This window comes from Sycon ciliatum, chromosome 4 (genome assembly GCF_964019385.1).
Source record: "Sycon ciliatum chromosome 4, ocSycCili1.1, whole genome shotgun sequence".
Classification (NCBI taxonomy): Eukaryota; Metazoa; Porifera; class Calcarea; order Leucosolenida; family Sycettidae; genus Sycon; species Sycon ciliatum.
Window position 1 is genome coordinate 11,541,947 of NC_088646.1, and position 20,032 is coordinate 11,561,978.

Below are 20,032 nucleotides of genomic sequence, written 5' to 3' on the forward strand. Positions count from 1 at the left end.
AACTGTATGGTACTGACTTTGTATACAATCATGCAGGTTTGAGATTTCTGCACGGTGTGAATGCTGTGTTCATTTTTGTACTTTGAAGTAGCAAGAATGACCAATCACTCGCACACCTAAGTCCTTGGGGCTGTGGGAGGGGAGTAGTCATATTCCTAGGCTGTGAATGTTATACTCCAGGGCTGCACTGTCACGGCTATGTTGACGGTCAGGGTCACTTGCAGGATTTGCTCCAGTGTTCTCCGGGGCCTCATGTTGGTGCCAGTGTGTGGGAAATTGTGAAGCCGAAGGGTTACCCCCCCCCCCCCCCCCCCGGTTGTATGAGCATGCCAGGTTTGCTCAGCTGATACGTCATGCTCAGGAAGTGCCCACGTGCACGTGTATATACAAACCGGCATGACCAAGTGACTCAACTTAGTGGTCATTCTCGTTGGAGCAGTTGAATTATGCTGTGCAGCAAACATTTTGAGATTACCTGTAGTTGTAGTTAGTTTCAAATTTCATGTTTGTTTTCATTTCACTTCACCAGATGTGACTCGTACACAGGCATTTCTGCCTTCTCATCTAACCAAACGGCTAGACTCCCGATAAAAGATGAACAAACGTATTCCCTTGCCTACCCTTGTGTGTATCATTCTAGGTGATCAGCGCGTTGCAGACGATAACAACTTACCTGCCACAGCTGACCAACCTTCGTGGTGACATCATGCGTGATCTAACCGAAAACTCACCAGCAACTACCTACTACCTGGTGACCATTGCTGAAGGACTACTGGCACCCAGGCAAACATACGCTTATCAAATTGAGAAGTGAGTCTTGCTGCTGGTGATATTGTTTGTTGCATAGCATAGCCAGGGAGCAAAGTAACCACTCCACCCAGTAGGAGAGGGTCATATTGTTTGTTGAATAACCAGGGAGCAAAGTACTGAACCACTCCACCCAGTAGGAGAAGGGTCATATTGTTTGTTGCATAGCATAGCCAGGGAGCAAAGTGCTGAACCACTCCACCCAGTAGGAGAGGGGTCATAATGTTTGTTGCATAGCCAGGGAGCAAAGTACTGAACCACTCCACCCAGTAAGAGAGGGGTCATATTGATTGTTGCATAGCCAGGGAGCAGAGTACTGAAGCACTCCACCCAGTAGGACGTCCAGGTACACTCTTCTGCTATCACCATGGACTCTGACATACCAATTACCAATTACCAATTCCAAAACGAAACTGAAGTTTCAAGATAATAAATTCGCTGCATGCAATATTTGTGGACTCGAGTTTTCTCGGCTTCATTAGCAGAAGGAACAGAACCTGATGCAGAGGCAGTGCAAACCACATCCAATATGACCCTGTAGGTTGGGTTTACTAAGTCTTGTACTCAGTCCCTCAGGATGGCAAAGCCGAATAGTCCATGGTCACTGAGCTATTCGTACTCATGATGCCTGTGCATGTACTCGGCACTGTTGATGTAGCCTTTTCAACAGCACTCAACCCCACGCTGCTGAGGCAGCCGAGCTCATTATTGACTATCGTATGGCTGATGAAGACCTGCAAAATTCCACAGCGTTGCTGCTCCAGGGGGAGAATGCCTTCAACGCGGCATCCACTGCGGTAAGGCGTGTAGAGCCCTGCAATTCTGTTATTGCCATGGTGTCTGTGAGAAGTACGAACTATTTCTCAGACCAGATAGATAGTAACTCGGAAGTAGCGACAAACTCAGCCCGGGATTTGAAAATAGTCCACCTCTCCACACTGCGCTCTTGGCCCACATTCACAACACCATACTCTATAGCGAGGAAGTCCGTTCTTGGATAGATGTTCCATATCCTCCAGTCAGCTGTTTAGCTCATTAAGAGCTCCTCAGTGGAGGTAGATAAGGAATGAATAGCAGGTAAAGGAATGAGTATATTTATAGGGTAAAGTGGCACAATTGCACACTTTCTAGGGTAAAGTGGCACGATTGCACACTTTCTTTCGCACTAGGAGGCTTGCCTTCACCTTCTGAAATAGGTGGGAGGCTTGCCTTCATCTTTTAAAAATAGTTGTGAGGCTTTCCTTTATCTTCTGAAACAGGTAGTAGGCATGTGTTCATTTTCCAAAAACAGGTGGTAGGCTTGCCTTCATCTTCCGAAACTGGTGGGAGGCTTGCCTTCAACTTCCGAAACAGGTGGGAAGCTTTCTCTCATCTTCTGAAACAGGTGGCGGGCATGTGTTAATCTTCTGAAACAGGTAGGAGGCTTGCCTTCGTCTTCTGAAACAGGTGGGAGGCTTGCCTTCGTCTTTTGAAGCAGGTGCCGGGAGGCTTGCCTTCATCTTGTCAGGCCCTACCATGCATACACGCTTTGTTCTTTCCATTTCTGATATGTCTTCCAACAGGCTGCAAACGCAGCTGCAACTCAACAGCAGGCTCATGTGCAGCTGATGCAGAGTAATACTCTTCTCGGAGAGGCCAACGCCATCTCTCAATTCATTGGTGAGCAGTAGTCTGATAACATGTAGTTGCCACGGCTACAGTTAGTCTAGGTTAGCATCCCCACACCTCACAACAGAGCAACCGAGTTTGGGATTGAGCTGGGAGTGCCGATTCGAGCAACTGGTATGATGGCTCTGATTGGAGCCACTAGATGACTCGCAGCTGAGCCGGCAAATGACTCCGCTTGGAGCCGCCGAATGACTCCGCATGGAGCCGCCGGATGACTCGCATGGAGCAGGCAAATGACTCCGCATGGAGCCGCCAAATGACTCCGCTTGGAGCCGCCAAATGACTCCGCTTGGAGCCGCCAATGACTCCGCTTGGAGCCACCAATGACTCAGCTTGGAGCCGCCAATGACTCCGCTTGGAGCCGCCAATGACTCTGCATGAAGCCGCTAAATGACTCTGTGTAGAGCTGCCAACTGATAAATATTATAGGTATGAATAACCAGTTAAGAGCATTATTCTCATGGACTATACGAATAGAGTCATGTGTGCGCCAGAAACGTGAGTTGAGGTAGTGGGTGGGAGGGTGGGAAGGAAATTGTGTGGGAACAAATTTTCCGCAAGTTGCACGCTCGAAAGTCAAAACAGCAATGACATGCAAAAGACATTGTACAGGATCTTGAAGGGCGCGTGCCCGCGTGACTCGCGCATGTGCGCTGGTCGGGCCAGCTCACTGGCCTGGCTGCTAACTTGCGTTAGCACGCTAACCCTCATAAGGCCCCGACTGAACGGGGCTAATGCGGGGAGGGCTAAGCTGTGATGAAACCGCACTTGTGGACAGCGGCAGAATGCGAGATAAATCAACATGATGTGGCTAGAATAGTACTGGATATATGTAGCTCTTGAAGTGCCGTGTTTGCCCGTTATGCTCCATCCACCAAGGGTTCCCTTGGTCTATTTCCCTGGATGGCCCAACCCGGGCCAGCGGTAGCGACTATAAACTTTGGGAGTGTGTGTGTGTGTGTGTGTGTGTGTGTGTGTGTGTGTGTGTGCATGCATGCGCATGCGCATGTGTGTGTGTGTGTGTGTGTGTGTGTGTGTGTGTGTGTGTGTGTGTGTCCCATATGGTGCAGTGGTATGTGCAGTCGATTTCCAATCGAGAGGTTGCGGGTTCAATTCCCGACGATTATGGTCGCACACGTCTTTCTTCTCTTTCTCGGACTCTTCCTGACTTTTCTTTCATTCTCCTGGGTGGTTACCAACAGCCAGTGTATGCCGGAGTATGTGGTGTGGTGTGTGTGCGTAAAAATGGAAAAATGAAAAATAGGGATTCACTGGCCAGAAAAAGTCACTTCAAACAGCTGTGTGGTGGATACCAGGCTAAAAATAGTGGCGGTCAATTCATCAGCCTTGCAAGCTGTTGAATGGTGTAATCTCAGCACAAGTTGCTATGTCTAACATAGCTGTTCGCTATCATCGCTTCCGCGATGGGCATGTCTGAGGTCTGAGGTGTGTGTGTGTGTGTGTGTGTGTGTGTGTGTGCATATGTGCACATGTATGTGTGTGTGTGTGTGCGTGTGTGTGTGTGTGTGTGTGCATTTACGCACGTGGGAGGGGGTACAGCAGAATACGGTGACCAGTAAACCGACTTCCAGTTGCTCAGATGTACGAAGTCCTCCATACTCAGTAAAGTTGTGCAGGTTTCCTTTGTGCAGGGAGCTTTCCGATTGCACTGGGAGTAAGTTTCCCAGTAACAGCAGACTGATGACATTCAGATGCGTCATGTTTTCTGCGGGCAATAGCTATCAAGTGCCTGCTGGCTGTGCGGGAGTCAAGCTCACACACACAAGCACCAATAAGTGACGAATGTAGCAGCAATTTTACCCTCGACGGGGGGAGGGGGGGGGGGGGCATTGTAGTAAAGTTAGTAAAGTATTATTCCCTATCACATAGAACATTCAGGATTTTGTATTGTATATCACATACAATTGGCAATCGGACTACTTGACGGTGTGTACATTTCCTTGCAATGTTTGCTCTTTCCATCACTGCAATGATCACTAGGCCAGCAATTCGCTCAGGGAGGCGCCATTCTTCTGGAGATCGGTGAAGAAGTGCAGAATGCCTCGCTCAGATTTCAGGCTGATAGCTTCGAATGCTTGGATCTCTTTCAGCCGATTACCAGTAAGGACATACAGTGTGCCTTTAACCGTATACTGTATTTGGATTTAACCATATCCTGTATTTGGAGAAGTTGTAGTTATGCAAGTTTCCAGGCAGTTTTGCCACGGCCGATTTGTAGTTTGTTTTGGGTTTGAACCTCCAGCCGTTGTCTCTTCTTCTTCATTTTTCCTCCAGCAAATGGTGAAATAATCCAAAACCAAATCAACAGCATATTTCCTCTGGTAGATTGTGCCACCAATGCTACCGCTGAGTACCAGCCACGCATAGAGCAGACGTATGGAGACCTGAGCACAGCAGAGGTGACAGCCAACAGTGCTGTGACTGGTGCTGCCGAGATCAATAACGACCTGGCAGTGCTGGAAGCCAGACGTAAGTCCTTGTGAAACTCACCGGCGCTGACAGACCAGTATAGTAGAGTGAACATGCAATGAGCAGTGCAAGTACACTCAATAATAGTTGAACTCAATAGTACACCCGAATACACTCACGCACATACGTATACGCACACAGCTTACACACACTACATTGTGTTTTACACACACATTGCCAGAAACTGGTCACGAGTATCTCCCAGAAGACGGGGAGAGAGATTCGAAAGGAATCTTGAAGAATGACTCAAATGGCTAGGTCTCACAAGCACCATTGATTACACCGAGCTTGATCGAGTCGTACACACCTACCCACACACATGTTATGGAACTTCAGTCACGCAGGCATGCACGCCAACTCGACCAACAGGCAGTACGAAAGTAACTAGTTGTTATTCAGGGAAGAACATTTCAGAGAGAGAGAGAGAGAAAACAAGTTGAGAGCAAAACGACAACATAAGAACTACTAATGAACTCATCGCAAAGAGTTCCCAAAAGGCAACTGAGTACAGCCAACTCAGATGCATATGGATTATCGGGCTAGAGCGATACTGAGTGCGGTGGTACGACTTCTACGCACAGCACGCAAGACTCGCAACAACGCACTATACCGGAACTAACGATAGCATGATAAGACTGAAAGCGTGCATACAGCAAGCAATGCAAAACAAAGGAAACACATCCATGCATCGTGTGCAGCAGACCACGATGATTGATGAAAGGGCAAACTGTCATCCTGGGTGAAACACTACCCATGTAGGCTTACAGCATGATCAATGAATAGTGAAGCAATAGACAGATAGATAGGTTCAGTTATATATACATTACACACACGTGCATGCACATATGTGCACACACACCCACGCCGGCGCACAGACACACACACACACGTGCACGCACACACACACACATGTGCACACACACGTGCACACACACACACACACACACACACACGCACGTGCCAGTGCAAACACACGTGCAAACACATGTGCACACACACCCAAACACTCACAATTGTTGACCAGCCAGGAACAAAAATAGAGGATGTTCAACTTGACTTGGGAGCTGGTGCATGTACCTGCTCACCAAACCACCTTTCATTTGAACTTGCACACACAGGTATCGGTATGGGCAATGAAGTTGCAAATGTCACTGATGGTGTTGCTCGTCTACAAGTGGCAGCTCAACAAGCTAACCAATCACTGGATGATCTTCTATCCCGCCTCGAACGCATCAGAGGTCGCTTGACCGTGGCTCAGACTGCTTATAGGACTGCCAACTTCTGCTGCGAGTCACTGCGTCTTGATGTCTGCCCCAACAATGACAACTTGGTGCGCTTGGCTACAAGTAGCAGTTATATTCGATTTGACCCCGGGCACAATGGTGCGCAGCCATTTGATTTCAATGGAGACTTGTAAGTGAATCATGGTCGTGTTCCTTATGTCTTGGCGTATTCTGCACTGACCCTCTTTGCTCTTTAATTCTATCGTCATCATAACATTGGGCATCAATGCCCGCTTGGTTTGTGATGTAAAATGAAACTTCAAACAAACTAACCCCGTTCTTTCTCTTGTATTCCTGACCTGTTCTCTTGTATTCCTGACCTGTTCTCTTGTATTCCTGTCCTGTCTTTGAATGTAGTGTTGATCTCGAGTTCCGCACACGAGAGTTTGATGGCGTTCTGGTGTACTTCGCCAACCAAGACCAGAGCCAGTTCTTTGGAGTGGAGTTGCGCAATGGAAACACTATTTCTGTGCGCGCCACCAGAGCTGACGGGGGCACCGCTTCATTCGAAGCCCCAGGAACTTACAACGACAACATGTTCCACTCGGTACGTCACAGCAAGATGTAATATTCGTTTGTTATTATTTGTCTTCGTGCCAAGAATGTAATGATGTAGGGTAGAACTCTTATAAGACGTATACCCCCATGGGCTGCAGGAAAGTGTACTTATTGCCCCAGGTACGTCTTGAGTTGTTATCCCAACATACTACTCCAGCATGGATGGATACCGCACCCGTGCTCTGGGCAATGTCCGTACTAAACAAGAGAATGATGTCTTATCAGAGTATGTAGCAAGCCAGGTCCACTGTATTCTGTAAACTGGCCAGTTCTTTGCATGACACACACTGGCATACGCTGAAATAGTTGTTGCATACTGCACCCTGTTGTATGTATGCTATGATCAGCTATAGCACTGTGACCTGCATAGCAGACATTTACTGAGTTGGTAGTTGACAACAAAGTGACTGTCTGCAGACAACAGGAACTCTGGGTGGTGATGTCACAGGATGGTACTAGCAAGTACATGATTGTACTGTTGGTACCAACTGAACATCCTGACAAATCACTGGTCACTGATCACACGCTACGTGGTGCCCAGCACTCTCTCTCTTTGACCACCTTGATTTTGCCACACCAACCGCAAGTGATTTGTCGGGATTTCTCTAAACCTGGCTGTACATTGTCATGATGGTGTTTGCGTTGCTGTTCTTCTCAGTTGAGACTTGCTATCCTCGGCCCGCTCTACTTCCTTAGTATTGACAATGGCCCGTTCCTGTTTGCCACCTTCACCACGCCTGGAGCATTCACCATCATCAACGCTCCGCTGTACATCGGTGGCACACCCACTGTGGCACAGGGCCTGCTGCGCCCCGGAGAGATGGTAAGCAAGCAGACAACTATACCGGATATAATGCCTTTCTCCTCGCCACGCACCTCGGCTTTCAAAGTACTAGTATATACATGGAAGTGCATGTAACGTTATGTACTTACTTTATACTTGCCTATGACTAGTTGTGTTGTTCATCTCAGAGGGTGCAAGGGTAGGTCTAACCTAAGCAACTGAACACGGTTATAAAGATATACAGGACATGCATGACATACATGTCATTGTGTCGCCATCAACCGCCGTTGTTACAATGAATTTTACATGTAAGATAGATTTTCACTAGTTGAGGGAATGAAAAAGGGAAAAGTCTGAAGAAAATTTCACTGTCACCACCAGGACTCGAACCGAATCAAAAATCCAAAACCCCAAAAGCAAAAAATAAGCTAAATTTGTTCATTGTCGCCTCGGTCCGCATACATGCTCTTGCACTTGATCCCAAGCACACTATTTCCTCAGTAGCAGTTCTTCCACAGAAGGTCGGCTACAATAACACAATGCCTTTGCCTACAAGCACGTGCACACCAAGGTGATATGAGAAACACTGCCAGGGTGAGCAAGAGGAGCAAGATACTGGCAGTTGTGAGTGAGTTCAATGACCAGCTTTTAGGCAACAATTAAAATCAGTTACGCAATTAAGCTGTGCATAATACTAGTGAGAATTCCACTGAGAGAAACAGTTCAGTAAAAAGGGTTTGCTCCCACGCTGGAGCTCGCGCTTTTCCGCCGACTTGACTTGACACCCGACGAGAAACAGTTGGTAAGGACTATTTGTCACGTTCACCATCTTTTCTTTCCTTTTTGTTGCTTGCAGACTCGCCCGTCACTCATCGGCTGCTTCCGCAATGTCGTATACAACCAGGTGCAACTCAATGTTCTGTAAGCTGGCAACACTCTATGCAAAGCCTGCACGCACCAGCATTGCACTGTTGTATTGACCGGGTGTTGTGCGAATGACATCGTCGCATTTGCTTTGTACTGAGTGGCACTAGAAAGAAGTGCATGTGATGCCACAGTTTGCCATTCCATACAAAGTATCTCATGTGATGATGTAATCACATTACCCCTATTACCTAAGCCGGGTTGGTTGGGGGGGGGGGGGGGGGCGGCAGCAAGTCTGGCTGCTCGGACCGTTCTTCTCTCAACCAACCCCCATGCTCTGCCACTATCAATGGAGCTGGCATAAGTAATAGCACAGTGGTGGCAAAACACTGGCATTCAAGTTTGATGTTTAGCGACCTCCACTATTGTCATATGTGTAAGAATTCATGTGAACAACCACAATCTGTCGCATGCTCAAGTGAAAGCGGTACTACTTCACCTAGAAATTTCACCATTGACTCATGAAAATGAAAAATCATCCTGCTTATTGTTTTCCGCCATAGTTGTGTTGCCGCATGGGGTACAAACACGTACAAAGTAACGTTACCGCTCCTGTTTCCAGAGAGAATTCTAGTACAATGAAGTTACTAGTTAGAGCAGAGGGAATTCTGGCACAGAGTTGAATCAACTTTCAAGTGCCTCTTCTTCTTCTCTCTCTCTCTCTCTCTCTCTCTCTCTCTCTCTCTCTCTCTCTCTCTCTCTCTCTCTCTCTCTCTCTCTCTCTCTCTCTCTCTCTCTCTCTCTCTCTCTCTCTCTCTGTCTCTCTGTCTCTCTCTCTCTCCCCCTCTCTCTCTCTCTCTCTCTCTCTCTCTCTCTCTCTCTCTCTCTCTCTCTCTCTCTCTCTCTCTCTCTCTCTCTCTCTCTCTCTCTCTCTCTCTCTCTGTCTCTCTCTCTGTCTCTCTCTGTCTCTCTCTCTGTCTCTCTCTGTCTCTCTCTGTCTCTCTCTCTCTGTCTCTCTCTGTCTCTGTCTCTCTCTCTCTCTCTCTCTCTCTCTCTCTCTCTCTCTCTCTCTCTCTCTCTCTCTCTCTCTCTCTCTCTCTCTCTCTCTCTCTCTCTCTCTCTCTCTCTCTCTCTCTCTCTCTCTCTCTGTCTCTCTCTGTGTCTCTGTCTCTCTCTCTGTCTCTCTCTCTGTCTCTCTCTGTCTCTGTCTCTCTCTCTTATCAAAATTTGAACTGATGCATTACCAAATGACAAAACAAGTTCTCTCTCTTTCTAAAATTGCAGGGAACCCAGCTTCATATCTGGTCATATCCCGTGCAATTGTACTCTTGGTAAGTGTAACCATCAATGCTATGCCTTTTCATCACTGATCCAATCCAAGTACATGTGCTATGCATGTGCGTGTGCGTGTGCTGCTTGATGTAATGCAAGATCTTCTGCCTTGACGGCGTGCGCGTGTGTGTGTGTGTGTACACATGTGTGTGTGTGTGTGTGTGTGTGTGTGTGTGTGTGTGTGTGTGTGTGTGTGTGTGTGTGTGTGTGTGTGTGTGTGTGTGTGTGTGTGTGTGTGTGTGTGTGCATTTGTGTGAATGCATGCTTGAAAAGTTGACACATGGAACACATAGCTAATATTGAAAATGTAGGATACCATCATTGTATAATTGCCGGTATGCCCTTCTGTCTATCTGTCTATCTCTACTTATGTGCATGCCCACAGATGCTCCAGGGCCAACAACGCCACCGCCAACCACAACTCGTGAGAACATGCACTATAGCACAGTCTGAGTGTGCATTATTTCACAACCCTATGGCAACGTATCAATAACTGAAGAGGTGAAATGTCGGCTTAAGCCAACAGCCGACCTCTAGCCTCTAGCCGGCCTCTGCATACATTGCATGGGCCATGAACATTGAGGCACATGCACTAGCTGTGCCATTGTTACTCAAGCCCCCTACTTATTCCCACATCTCCAACTTGTTCATAGGTCAAACATTTGTAGTAGGATGATGGCATGCCTGTGTTTCACTTTACCATACTGGTGCCTTCTTGTTATCCACAGCTCCCACAGTGGTGCCAACACTGGCACCATGCATGAACGTTACACCAGCTGTTGGTCAAGGTGTTCGCCTCAACGGCGGCCTAGCCAGCGATTCATTCTTGCAGTTTGGACGCCGAGCGGATGCCATTGCTCCACTCAACTTCCAGGAAGGGTAATACTATAGAGCCACTAATGATCACCCACTGAACATTTGTCTTTCGGGATTGTGGACATGTTTGTCTTTCTTGGCCCCAGGCCGCATAACATTCGCCCTAACTCTATGTGCTTGCACCAGGCACGGTTTCTTAGGAGGGTCTAAGTCTTTATTTGACAAGTCCTGAAGATGTTCCCTACTGGAAGGGTAGGTGGAGTGACGAACAGGGCCTGAAGTGAACAGACAATATCGAGGGATCTGATTCAACATTTTTCAAGCTGTATTGAGCACAAGATGACAGCGGCACATAGTGAATTTTATTTTCGAATGGCCTACATGTATCGGTTGACTTGGGGCTGGATAGCGCTGCAGATAAAGATGACTGTGTTGCTTTGTATAGATGTTTGTCTCAGTCCAGTGTGAAGAACAATCAGTACTAGCCATGGTCAGTTAAGAGATGCTTTGTTGTGGATCATACCTTTCCTGCAGTGCCCTGCTGACTATCTCGTTCCGAACCTACGCCCAGGATGGGGTACTAGTGTACATGTCCAATGCCGATCACACTCATGTCATCGCTGTGGAAGTGCGCAATGGTTACGTCAGCACTGTCGTTCGGGGTGGCGGCACCCAGCTGCGTGTCTCATTGACACTGGTGCCGGTATCCGATGGAAACGTACATCAGGTATGCACAATTCGGGGGCGTAGCTGGTCCCCCTTTTAGGAGGGTGCACGACCGCATATGTGTAGGATGGCTGGTGCATATAATTATCATTCATGGTCATTATGTGCGTGCTGAACCTAGGTCAAAATGTTTAGGGGGTGGGGGGGGGGGGGGGGTGCACGTGCCCCCGTGCCCCATGCGGGCTACGTGCCTGGCATTGTGCACCGCTTCTCCCTGTGTTGTTGTCTATAAGCAACTGCTGTAGAGTCTGGGTTGGTTCACTGTACATGTATTTAGGAGACTCCGCGCTTCATTCCTGACACGCTCTATGCCCAGGAGTGTAAGTTAAGTGCTGGCACCTTCCAAAACCTCAGGAGAGTGGTCGGAGTCAGTGCGGTGCATGGCTCTCATGTTCTTGGTTTGATATTGATGGCCTTCGTTCGAAGTCCTTGATAAGCTCTGCAGGTAATTTGCTTGTACTAGCCTCTGCGACGGAGGCAGGTTCATCATGCTGTGGCAGTGCTATTGGCAGTGCTATTAGTTATATTCGTGAACAACCATGAGCATGCCAGCATGTAGCTTCACAACTGCTGTGCTTTCTCTTCCTTGCTGTACAGATCGACTTGTTTGCAGTCCCAACTGGAGGCAACTCCGGCATCATCTTCTTGGTGGTGGACGACACCAACAACCCGGCAAACAGCTTCCAGGAGTTCGAAGTCATTGGAGATTCATTTGACTTCAGCGACAGCAACCTCTACGTCGGCGGTGCTCCTAGTCCAGCAGCACTGCTCATGACCGGGGAAACGGTAAGCATGCTTCTAAAAGGAGTACAGTGATACAACGAAAACCAATATCTACCCAGTCCTAGTTCTTTCCAGGGTTCATCTGCTAGCCATTGCGGAAAGGCTGGAGCTGGACACTCCTGCACGCTCAATGAACGGTCTATGCGTCCAGTATTAACTCGGAAGAAGGCTGCTGAACTGGAATATAGCGTCGTACAATAATGACAATATGAAGTTTGTCTCCTCCGTTGGTCTGCGGATTCCATCAACATCAAGTCACCGAGTGTTGCTTAATAGATTGCTGTGCCTTGCTTTCCTGTACTCTTGCTCACAGACACGACCCGCACTGGATGGCTGCATGCTGCAGTTCGTTCAGCAGAGCGCAGTCCTGGACTTAGGGTGAGTCATGCAACGCCAACTTGATTGTTGGCTGGTGTTTGGTCTCTACAATTATTGTAGCATTGGTAAACTGGCCTTCCTACTGAAGACCCTGAGTGCTCAATTCCTCTTTCTTACTACAATGCCTGACTGCTAATGAAGACCCTGAGTGGTCAGTTCCGCTCAAGTTCTCACTGCCATGCCCGACTGTTTGCTTCCCAACGACATTGACGATATCAATGATATCAATGATCATATCAGTTGTATGCCTATTCTGCGGGGATGTTACACATCTTGATCACATCAGTTGTATGCCTATTCTGGTATGTTACACATCTTCATGCAGCTCATACACGGCTCAGCAAAACACTGGTCCCTGCTTCTTGCGACCGATCTTGGGTCTTCGATTCCCTGGTTCCGGATACGCATCATTTGGTGAGTACATGTATAATTGTCGTGTGCACTGAATAAGTGGGGTTGGGAAGGTGTGCGTGTGTATGGGGGGGGGGGGGGGTGAATAGTCATGCACACGAAGATCACCTGCTGTAGGTCTTGCTCCTCGCGTGTGATGTCACTGAGAACGCTTTATAGATACTGCTCCCTCTTCACAACTGCTCGGTGGCAGGACCTAGTCTTTCCGGTTGATTGGTGGCACTCAGTGACAGTGTATAAGTGATAACGAAACTACTAGTGACTTGGCTGGTCTTATTTACAGTGGTGTTGAGGGGTAGCATGCCTTTTGTCACTGAAATTTCCACAGCGGGGTCTTGAGAAAAGGCTTTAGTTAGATTTCTCCATGATATTGCAAGTACGAACAGTGTTGCTGTTTCAAAATGGCATGGCAATGAAGCCTTTTTATACTCATACCGTGGTATGAACCTCATGCACCTATCTTTGCATTGCTGTTTTCCAGAGGGCCTGGTAGCAAACACCCCATCGCAGGTGCAGCTGACACTGCGCACCTCCACGCGCGCCGGCTTCATCTTCCACGTTGGCAGTGCTACAACGGGCACCAGTACAGCCTACATCACACCCATGGGAATGGTAAGCTAACTAGTTAGACACTAGTACAGCCTACATCACACCTAGGGGAATGGTAAGCTAGAGACTCTTCCGTGAATCCGTGACCCTACTATAGACTCCTATCTTAATTGTTTACAGAGGCCCCCTGGTAACTGGCCTATCGATAGCCATAGAGAACGTAGTGGGGTTGCGATTGAAAAATTCCAGTTTGGATCTCGATGCGATCGTGCCCATGGCGTGCAGCGCATGCTCAGCCGGGCACCAAAAGGTTACTCATGTGCAGTGACACAGCATCCCGCATATGCCTAGCCCAACTGGTGTGACCCAGCAAGTTAGAGTTCACCGTGGTCTGGCGTGAATGGTATACACACACAGTGTGGTGTGCACTGTCCACTGGACGTAGACATGCTACAGGGTACATTACCTGTGACTTGTGAGTGTCAACATATATTTTCGCTTCCAAGGGTTTTTCGACAAAACACTAGTCGTTCAGCATCTCCTACCCGTTTGTTTCATGTTCGCTTTGTTCCTTGGTGGGCAATGCTTGCGAGATGCTCAAACATCTCTGTTCGGGCATCAGTGCTTCCATAAGAACGAAGTGGCACTTTTAATGATTTTTTGTACACAAATCCTTATGTAGTGGTAGGGTGAACTCCTCTAATTTCGGGGAAGTGCACGAGTTCGATAGGGAGAATAAGACGAAGGGAGTGTCTCGGCTTCCTAGGACAAACAGTCAAACACCATTCGACTCGGCGCCCAGAAGACTAACTTATACTACACTGCAGTACAAGTAATGAAAACATGATATCAGGCTTGGCTTTACTTCCCCTTTCAGTAGAAAGCCTAATTGAATGAAGAACCGTTTTTGATATGCCTGGTACAACCCTGTGGCTAGTATCATGGCATGAGTGAGAGTGAGTGAATGAGTGAGTGAATGAGTGAGCGAGCGAGTGAATAAGTGAGCGAGCGAGTGAATAAGTGAGCGAGCGAGTGAATAAGTGAGCGAGCGAGTGAATAAGTGAGCGAGCGAGCGAGTTGGTGGGACAGTATGATATAAAATAGTCGTCCCTCCCTCTCTCCAATGTTACCCAGGTGAATCTGCGAGTGACAACAGCTAATGGCGAGACAATGACAGTGACTGGATCACCGCCATTGTCGCGCTCAACAATCTGCAATGGAGAGTTCATACAAGTGACGGCATCGGTTGGTGATACGTTTATTTCGTTGAATGTTGGCGGCGTGGAGACTACAGTGCCGTTTGGTGTTGCTGTAAATGGTGGCGTCACTTCAACAGGACAGTTGATTGTTGGCCGTCCTCCAGGTAAGGAATGCTGTTTTGTTGTTCATTATGCCTAGCATGGAGTGCCTTCTCTTTTCATATAGTTTCTAACACACTCAGCCTGGTGCTAAAAAATAAGGTGTAGAGCTGAGTCCGTGGTGATAGTCTTAGACTGTGATCATGCCTGCATGGCCAGTCCATGATGGCCTAAACCTGAACGGTCCGCTCAGGTTTACCAGGCACAAGAATATGATGAATCTCTTCACAACTCTCTGATGGCACATGCTACAAGACAAAGCGTCTGTGGAGACTAGCCCTAGTGTCAGTAGTGAATAACACAATACAATACAATGCTGCGTGTTCTCACAGCTTGACTGTGTATCGCAAGCCAGAACCGTGGTCTGTTTTTGTGACTGTCCTGTTGTGTTGAGCAGAGAGCGTGCTAATGCGGGACAACTTGCCCAGTCTGCCTGGCCTGGAGGGATGCGTCTCTCAGATCCTCTACGACAGTCTCATCTTACCGGTGGCGTTCTCAAGGCGTGTCGGCGGTGTTAGCCTGGGTTGTGGCCTGCCATAACTCCCAGCTACACTCAAGCTGCCGCCCAGATAGGACAAAAATCCCGTACCCTGACCATTCAATCCACTTCATTTTCACCTAGCCTAGTAATAGTAGCCGTCAGACAGCTCCCATTCAGTGTCACATAGCTTTTAGGCATCAGGCTGTGATCATCATGCACAATCATGATTCATGACTAGCGTTTCCAGCATCCATTACTCTCTATCTGTCTTTCTCAATCCGTTGTGTGTGCGCCTCTCATTGTGTTGTGCTGCCTATGACTAATGCAGGATCATCTCCGACTTCAAGTAATACTTCTTGCATGTGTCAATACCTGTCACAAGGTTTTCTCTTCTTTTCTCTTCTTTCGGCCTGCTTGTTCTCCGTTTATGCATGACGTCTTCCTCCTCCTCCTCTCCCCTTACCTTGCATAGTACTGGTGGATGTGCTGTCTGTAGTTTCAAAACAAAAATGCCAAAGGCAAGCCGCCGCCTTTCGTTCTTGTGGCTTGTTTTAAGGGAGGGGTAGCAGTTGGTTGGCTGGTCAGGTTTTGGCCAAATTACCCTGTTTGGATATTAGGAAAGGCGAAAAAGTGTGAAACGTTAATAATCATTTTTTAATGTTTGCTTTTAGGTACCGTATGGGTAGGATCATCTTCAGATGGCTGTGTCAGTTCTGCGTGGAGAACAGTATAACTCCCTTTATCCTAGCACCCCTGCTCAGGGCACATCTGTATAGCGGACACCTTTCTGACCTCTCTAGAGTGGAAACAGTTGGCTTTTCAAGGAAAACAAATGACACCATGTTACCACGTTACGGACAATTCCTATTTACGGGCAGTGCCCGGTCACAACCTGCCCAAATAAGGGAGTTCTACTGCACTACACACACACACACACATGTGTGTGAGCAAGGTTTGGGTGGTCAGCATACGTGAGCTTTTGGTTGCTTTTGAAGTCCTGCTGTGGTGTCTAACGCCTTCGGTTCTCACTTTTTTGCCTGCGCTGGGCTGTATTCGGTACTTGAGATTCTGGTGTTGTGATTATAACGCAAGCTCTGGATCCATTGAATGGTTTTACAGCGCTATTTTCGGGATTCCTCAGCTCACTAATTTCACCACATGTTTGCTTTTTCCAATACTTTGTGGGTGCTATCTTGAATTGCTGCTCTTTTGCGAATTGCTGGGTCTCCTTGCTCACGCATGGCATGTTGTCTGCAATCATGCCCTCTGCTATGCCCCAGCGAGAGAAGAGGTGTTCTTAAGCTTGGCGATGACAGCTGCGGAGGTTTTGGTCGTGCGAAGACAGTTGACTTTTGGGTGCCTTGAAGAGTAGTCAGCTACGACCAGGTAGTAGCGTCAATTGAATTCGAGCACGCTCATATCTCTCTTACCTGGACCGCGACGCTACGGGTACCTCGGTCTACCAGACACCCTGTGGGTGAGTTTAGTGGAAACATTACTACTCTTTTGTGGAAAGAGTGACGTCGTATGCCAGATCTCTGGCACTTCCCCGTTTGCGGACATTTCAAAGTTATAGGCCTCCCGGATAAGAGAGATGCAAGTGTATATCATTACCAAGCTTAGTCAAACGTAGCTTAGGTATCATTGGTTCGCGGCAGTTGCAGTTGCCCGGTTGGAATTGCTGGCTTACTGGGCATCACTTGACCGTGTCACAGGCTTCAATGTATTATGGACTTCATGCCAGTATACGCATTCTGGTGCAAGGCATTTGCATTTCTCCACACCTTGGTGTGGTTCGTCTTGACTCCTAGAACATAGTGTTGCGTGCTGACTTCCGGCCAACCATCCTCAACGTAGGGGTTGTAACTTCCTTTGTGGCTTGATGGCGTCAATATCTCGTTTGTCTGTGGACTGACCAATCCGTGGGCCAAATGCCTGATGTGTCGCGTACTAGCTTCTCTACATCTCGTCGACGAAGTGCCTTACGGAGTCCATCATCCCCACACCCAGAACGATGCAGTCCCCGTAAGATGCTGCCGTCCATCTCTGGAAACTCACTGCGACCTCTCCGCGCCACTCTACGGAGCTCCATGATATACAAGGCGATGTCTCCATTTTCCTGCTGTTTCCGGGTGAACAATAAGTGCCTGTCTCCGTCGTTGCAGTTGCTTTGGGGACATTGAACTCTTCAAATTTCTCAGTTCAGCTTGTCGATGTTCCTCTTGTCGTCCTCCGTGTTGAGCTGCAGTCAGTGTTTGATGCACCAGTTCTGGTTCTCTTCTCCTGTGATGTGGACGAAACCCGCAGCCTGGATAGTGCCATCCCGGGCATCTCCCCAAGCCCAGAGGCTACTGAATAAAATCCAAGCTGGCCTACTTGAACCACCTCCGCTTTGTTGGGACTGTTGATCAGTGGCTACTCTGGTGGCTTGTGATAATCCATAGCCCGGCTTGCCCGATGATGAGCAGAATCTGTAGCATCCAACTTCTGACACCATGTAGTGGCTTCTTGAGCCAAGGAATAGATACCGTACTGTCTTGTATAAAAGCCTGTCTCATATAGAAGCCTGTTTTGAATACAAGCCTGATTTTTCAAGATACACTGCCGGCACATAAGCTTGGTTTTAGTGTTGACAGTTGCCACACATAGAAATACCTGGCTTTGATTAGGGACCATCGCAAAAGTTCGCAGAAGCCCCTGAAACGAAGAGCATACGTTTGGGGTGGGGGGGGGGGGGGGGGGAGGGAGTCGGTGTCGAAAATCGCAAACCGGGCTTCAATTCAAAAAAGTATTGACGACATGTAGGAGCTGATATAGATTAGCATGCTCAAAGGATACAACTGCATAGCTCTAGCTGTTCTCGTTCTTAGATCACCCACTGCAAGGTGATATCATCGTTGCATTTATAAAGTGCTGTACATTGTTACACACTGATACAACAATGCTTGTGTAGTATATTAAAATAATTATTATGTGTGAGCATCCAAGTGAAATAATGAAGCCCATATTGTGACTGTCGTTTCGTTTGAGGGGGGATGGAGGGGGGGGGGGGGGGTCAGGCCCGAAACTAACGGTCTTCGTTTCGGGGGCTTCTGCGAACTTTTGCGATGGTCCCTTAGAAGCCTGATGTGAATTCCTAGCCCTGACATCGGCTTCTACAGGAATAAGCCCGGCTTTAATACGCGACATTACGTTAAGCAAAGGGAGTAAATACTCCGAAATAGCACGGCATAGCCTATTATAGGGGGAGAGCATAGGTGATGCTCAACACAAGGCGCTGAGTGTAGAAGAGGTAGGTGCATGAATAAGGTGTGAACCTACAGTTTCCAGTCTTGCAGTTCTATACTGTGACCCCGCGTAAGTATGTAGTCTGACTAGTATTGTACTATGACCCAGAAGAGTAAAACTATCAAATTTGTAGTTCCTTGGGACTGAGCTTACTTTCTGAAAGTAGTGTCGATCTTTTATAACCGCCTGTCTGAAATTAGCGCCACATCATTTCAGAGATTTTGTGTGGATTTTGTTTCAAACTGGGTGAAAAGTTTAGGGCTCCAGCGCAAACTTCTAAGCACCTCGGGGGGGGGGGGGGGGGGTGTTGCCGAAAATACGGTATTTGCTCTTGGTAGACTTACCATCCAAATGTGCCGGCCTCACGCCAATGTTCAAGTGTATGTAGCCTGTAGGCTGTGTCGGTCAAACATCTCCACACAGTGACTGGCGGGTCCAGACGTCCAGTGCAGTCATCCGCTTCGTCACTGCATTCAGCTAGTCGCTACGGCTGTGTCCAACTTCCGCCTTCCTGCGGCCCAAATACTCCTGATTATGTGGGGATCATGCAAACAAGAATAACACTGATGGACATGGCCATATGCATATCGGCCATGTCACAAAAGATCTAAAAGATTTACTTGAAGCTTGGGGCCATTGCCAATCACTTGAATCAGGCTAATAAGCGAGGACCCGTCCATGATTGTATGTTCTGACATGTCACAAGACTGTAGGCACGGAGATGACCAATCGCATTGCACCTAGCAGGGCCTAGATGAGGCGATCAAAGCATGCTACAAGAAGTAGAACTCCATATTTAGTGGAGCGGGCTTTGATTTTCCCATCAAAGCCCGCCCAGGCGGGCTTTGATTTTACGATCAAAGCCCGCTCCACTAGGGCTTTGATTTACTGATCAAGCTCGCTTTTTTTTTACTCGACTCGTGCTCGAGAAGGTTGAGAGTCGTGCTTTCAAGCGCGATAGGAAGCTCGAAGTGCGTGTTCTTGTCAGAAATCCAATCAAAACGGTCGTGTTCATGTTCTATCAGCCAATCACAGCCCTTCGCGAAGTATTTACAAGTCCGATATGAGTTTCAAGCGTGGGTGCATGTCAGAAATGCAATCAAAACACTCGTAGTCGTGTTCGATCAGCCTACATCACAGCCCTTCGCGCTTCGCGCGGCGGGCTGTGATTAGGCGATCTCACACTCGTACTCTTGCTTGATTCCATACTTTATGTTGACCAGGACAGACTCAGTGGTTGATTTGAAGAGTCCACTGGGGCGCGAGGGCCCGGATAATAGTTAGAGGTCACTTCCCGGTGTAGATTTTTAAAAGGAACTAGCAGATCTGGTAGACGCAGGGAGTAATCACGGTGCGACCCAATTATTTCCAGGTATGTACGGCTCCCTGGAGTCATGGAGATAGTAGACCCTACTTCTTCATCATCGGAATCCGTGGCCTAGGCTGACCTCAGTGA

At 48.0% G+C, this 20,032-nt stretch overlaps 1 protein-coding gene and 1 long non-coding RNA gene across 2 annotated transcripts in view; one reads left to right on the forward strand and one right to left on the reverse strand.

Moving 5' to 3' along the window:
- The window catches only part of LOC135814477 (laminin subunit beta-1-like), a 39,940-nt gene extending 24,130 nt beyond the window's left edge, over positions 1–15,810 (forward strand). Inside the window, exons 25-43 of the mRNA XM_065327601.1 lie at positions 641–810; positions 1,466–1,604; positions 2,370–2,466; positions 4,477–4,596; positions 4,771–4,965; positions 6,084–6,378; positions 6,606–6,795; positions 7,465–7,629; positions 8,447–8,511; positions 9,739–9,785; positions 10,172–10,210; positions 10,515–10,665; positions 11,137–11,329; positions 11,926–12,114; positions 12,425–12,489; positions 12,815–12,903; positions 13,382–13,512; positions 14,584–14,812; positions 15,205–15,810. Of these exons, the coding sequence (XP_065183673.1) occupies positions 641–810; positions 1,466–1,604; positions 2,370–2,466; positions 4,477–4,596; positions 4,771–4,965; positions 6,084–6,378; positions 6,606–6,795; positions 7,465–7,629; positions 8,447–8,511; positions 9,739–9,785; positions 10,172–10,210; positions 10,515–10,665; positions 11,137–11,329; positions 11,926–12,114; positions 12,425–12,489; positions 12,815–12,903; positions 13,382–13,512; positions 14,584–14,812; positions 15,205–15,347 (2,712 nt within the window). The 3' untranslated portion in view covers positions 15,348–15,810. The remainder of the gene's footprint in view (positions 1–640; positions 811–1,465; positions 1,605–2,369; positions 2,467–4,476; positions 4,597–4,770; positions 4,966–6,083; positions 6,379–6,605; positions 6,796–7,464; positions 7,630–8,446; positions 8,512–9,738; positions 9,786–10,171; positions 10,211–10,514; positions 10,666–11,136; positions 11,330–11,925; positions 12,115–12,424; positions 12,490–12,814; positions 12,904–13,381; positions 13,513–14,583; positions 14,813–15,204) is intronic.
- Positions 7,629–19,267, reverse strand: LOC135814480 (uncharacterized). The gene is made up of 3 exons (XR_010553194.1): positions 19,197–19,267; positions 18,921–19,104; positions 7,629–7,808 (listed from the first exon to the last, which is right to left on the reverse strand). It is a non-coding gene; the product is annotated as an uncharacterized LOC135814480 (long non-coding RNA).
- Between the last annotated feature and the right edge of the window lie 765 nt (positions 19,268–20,032).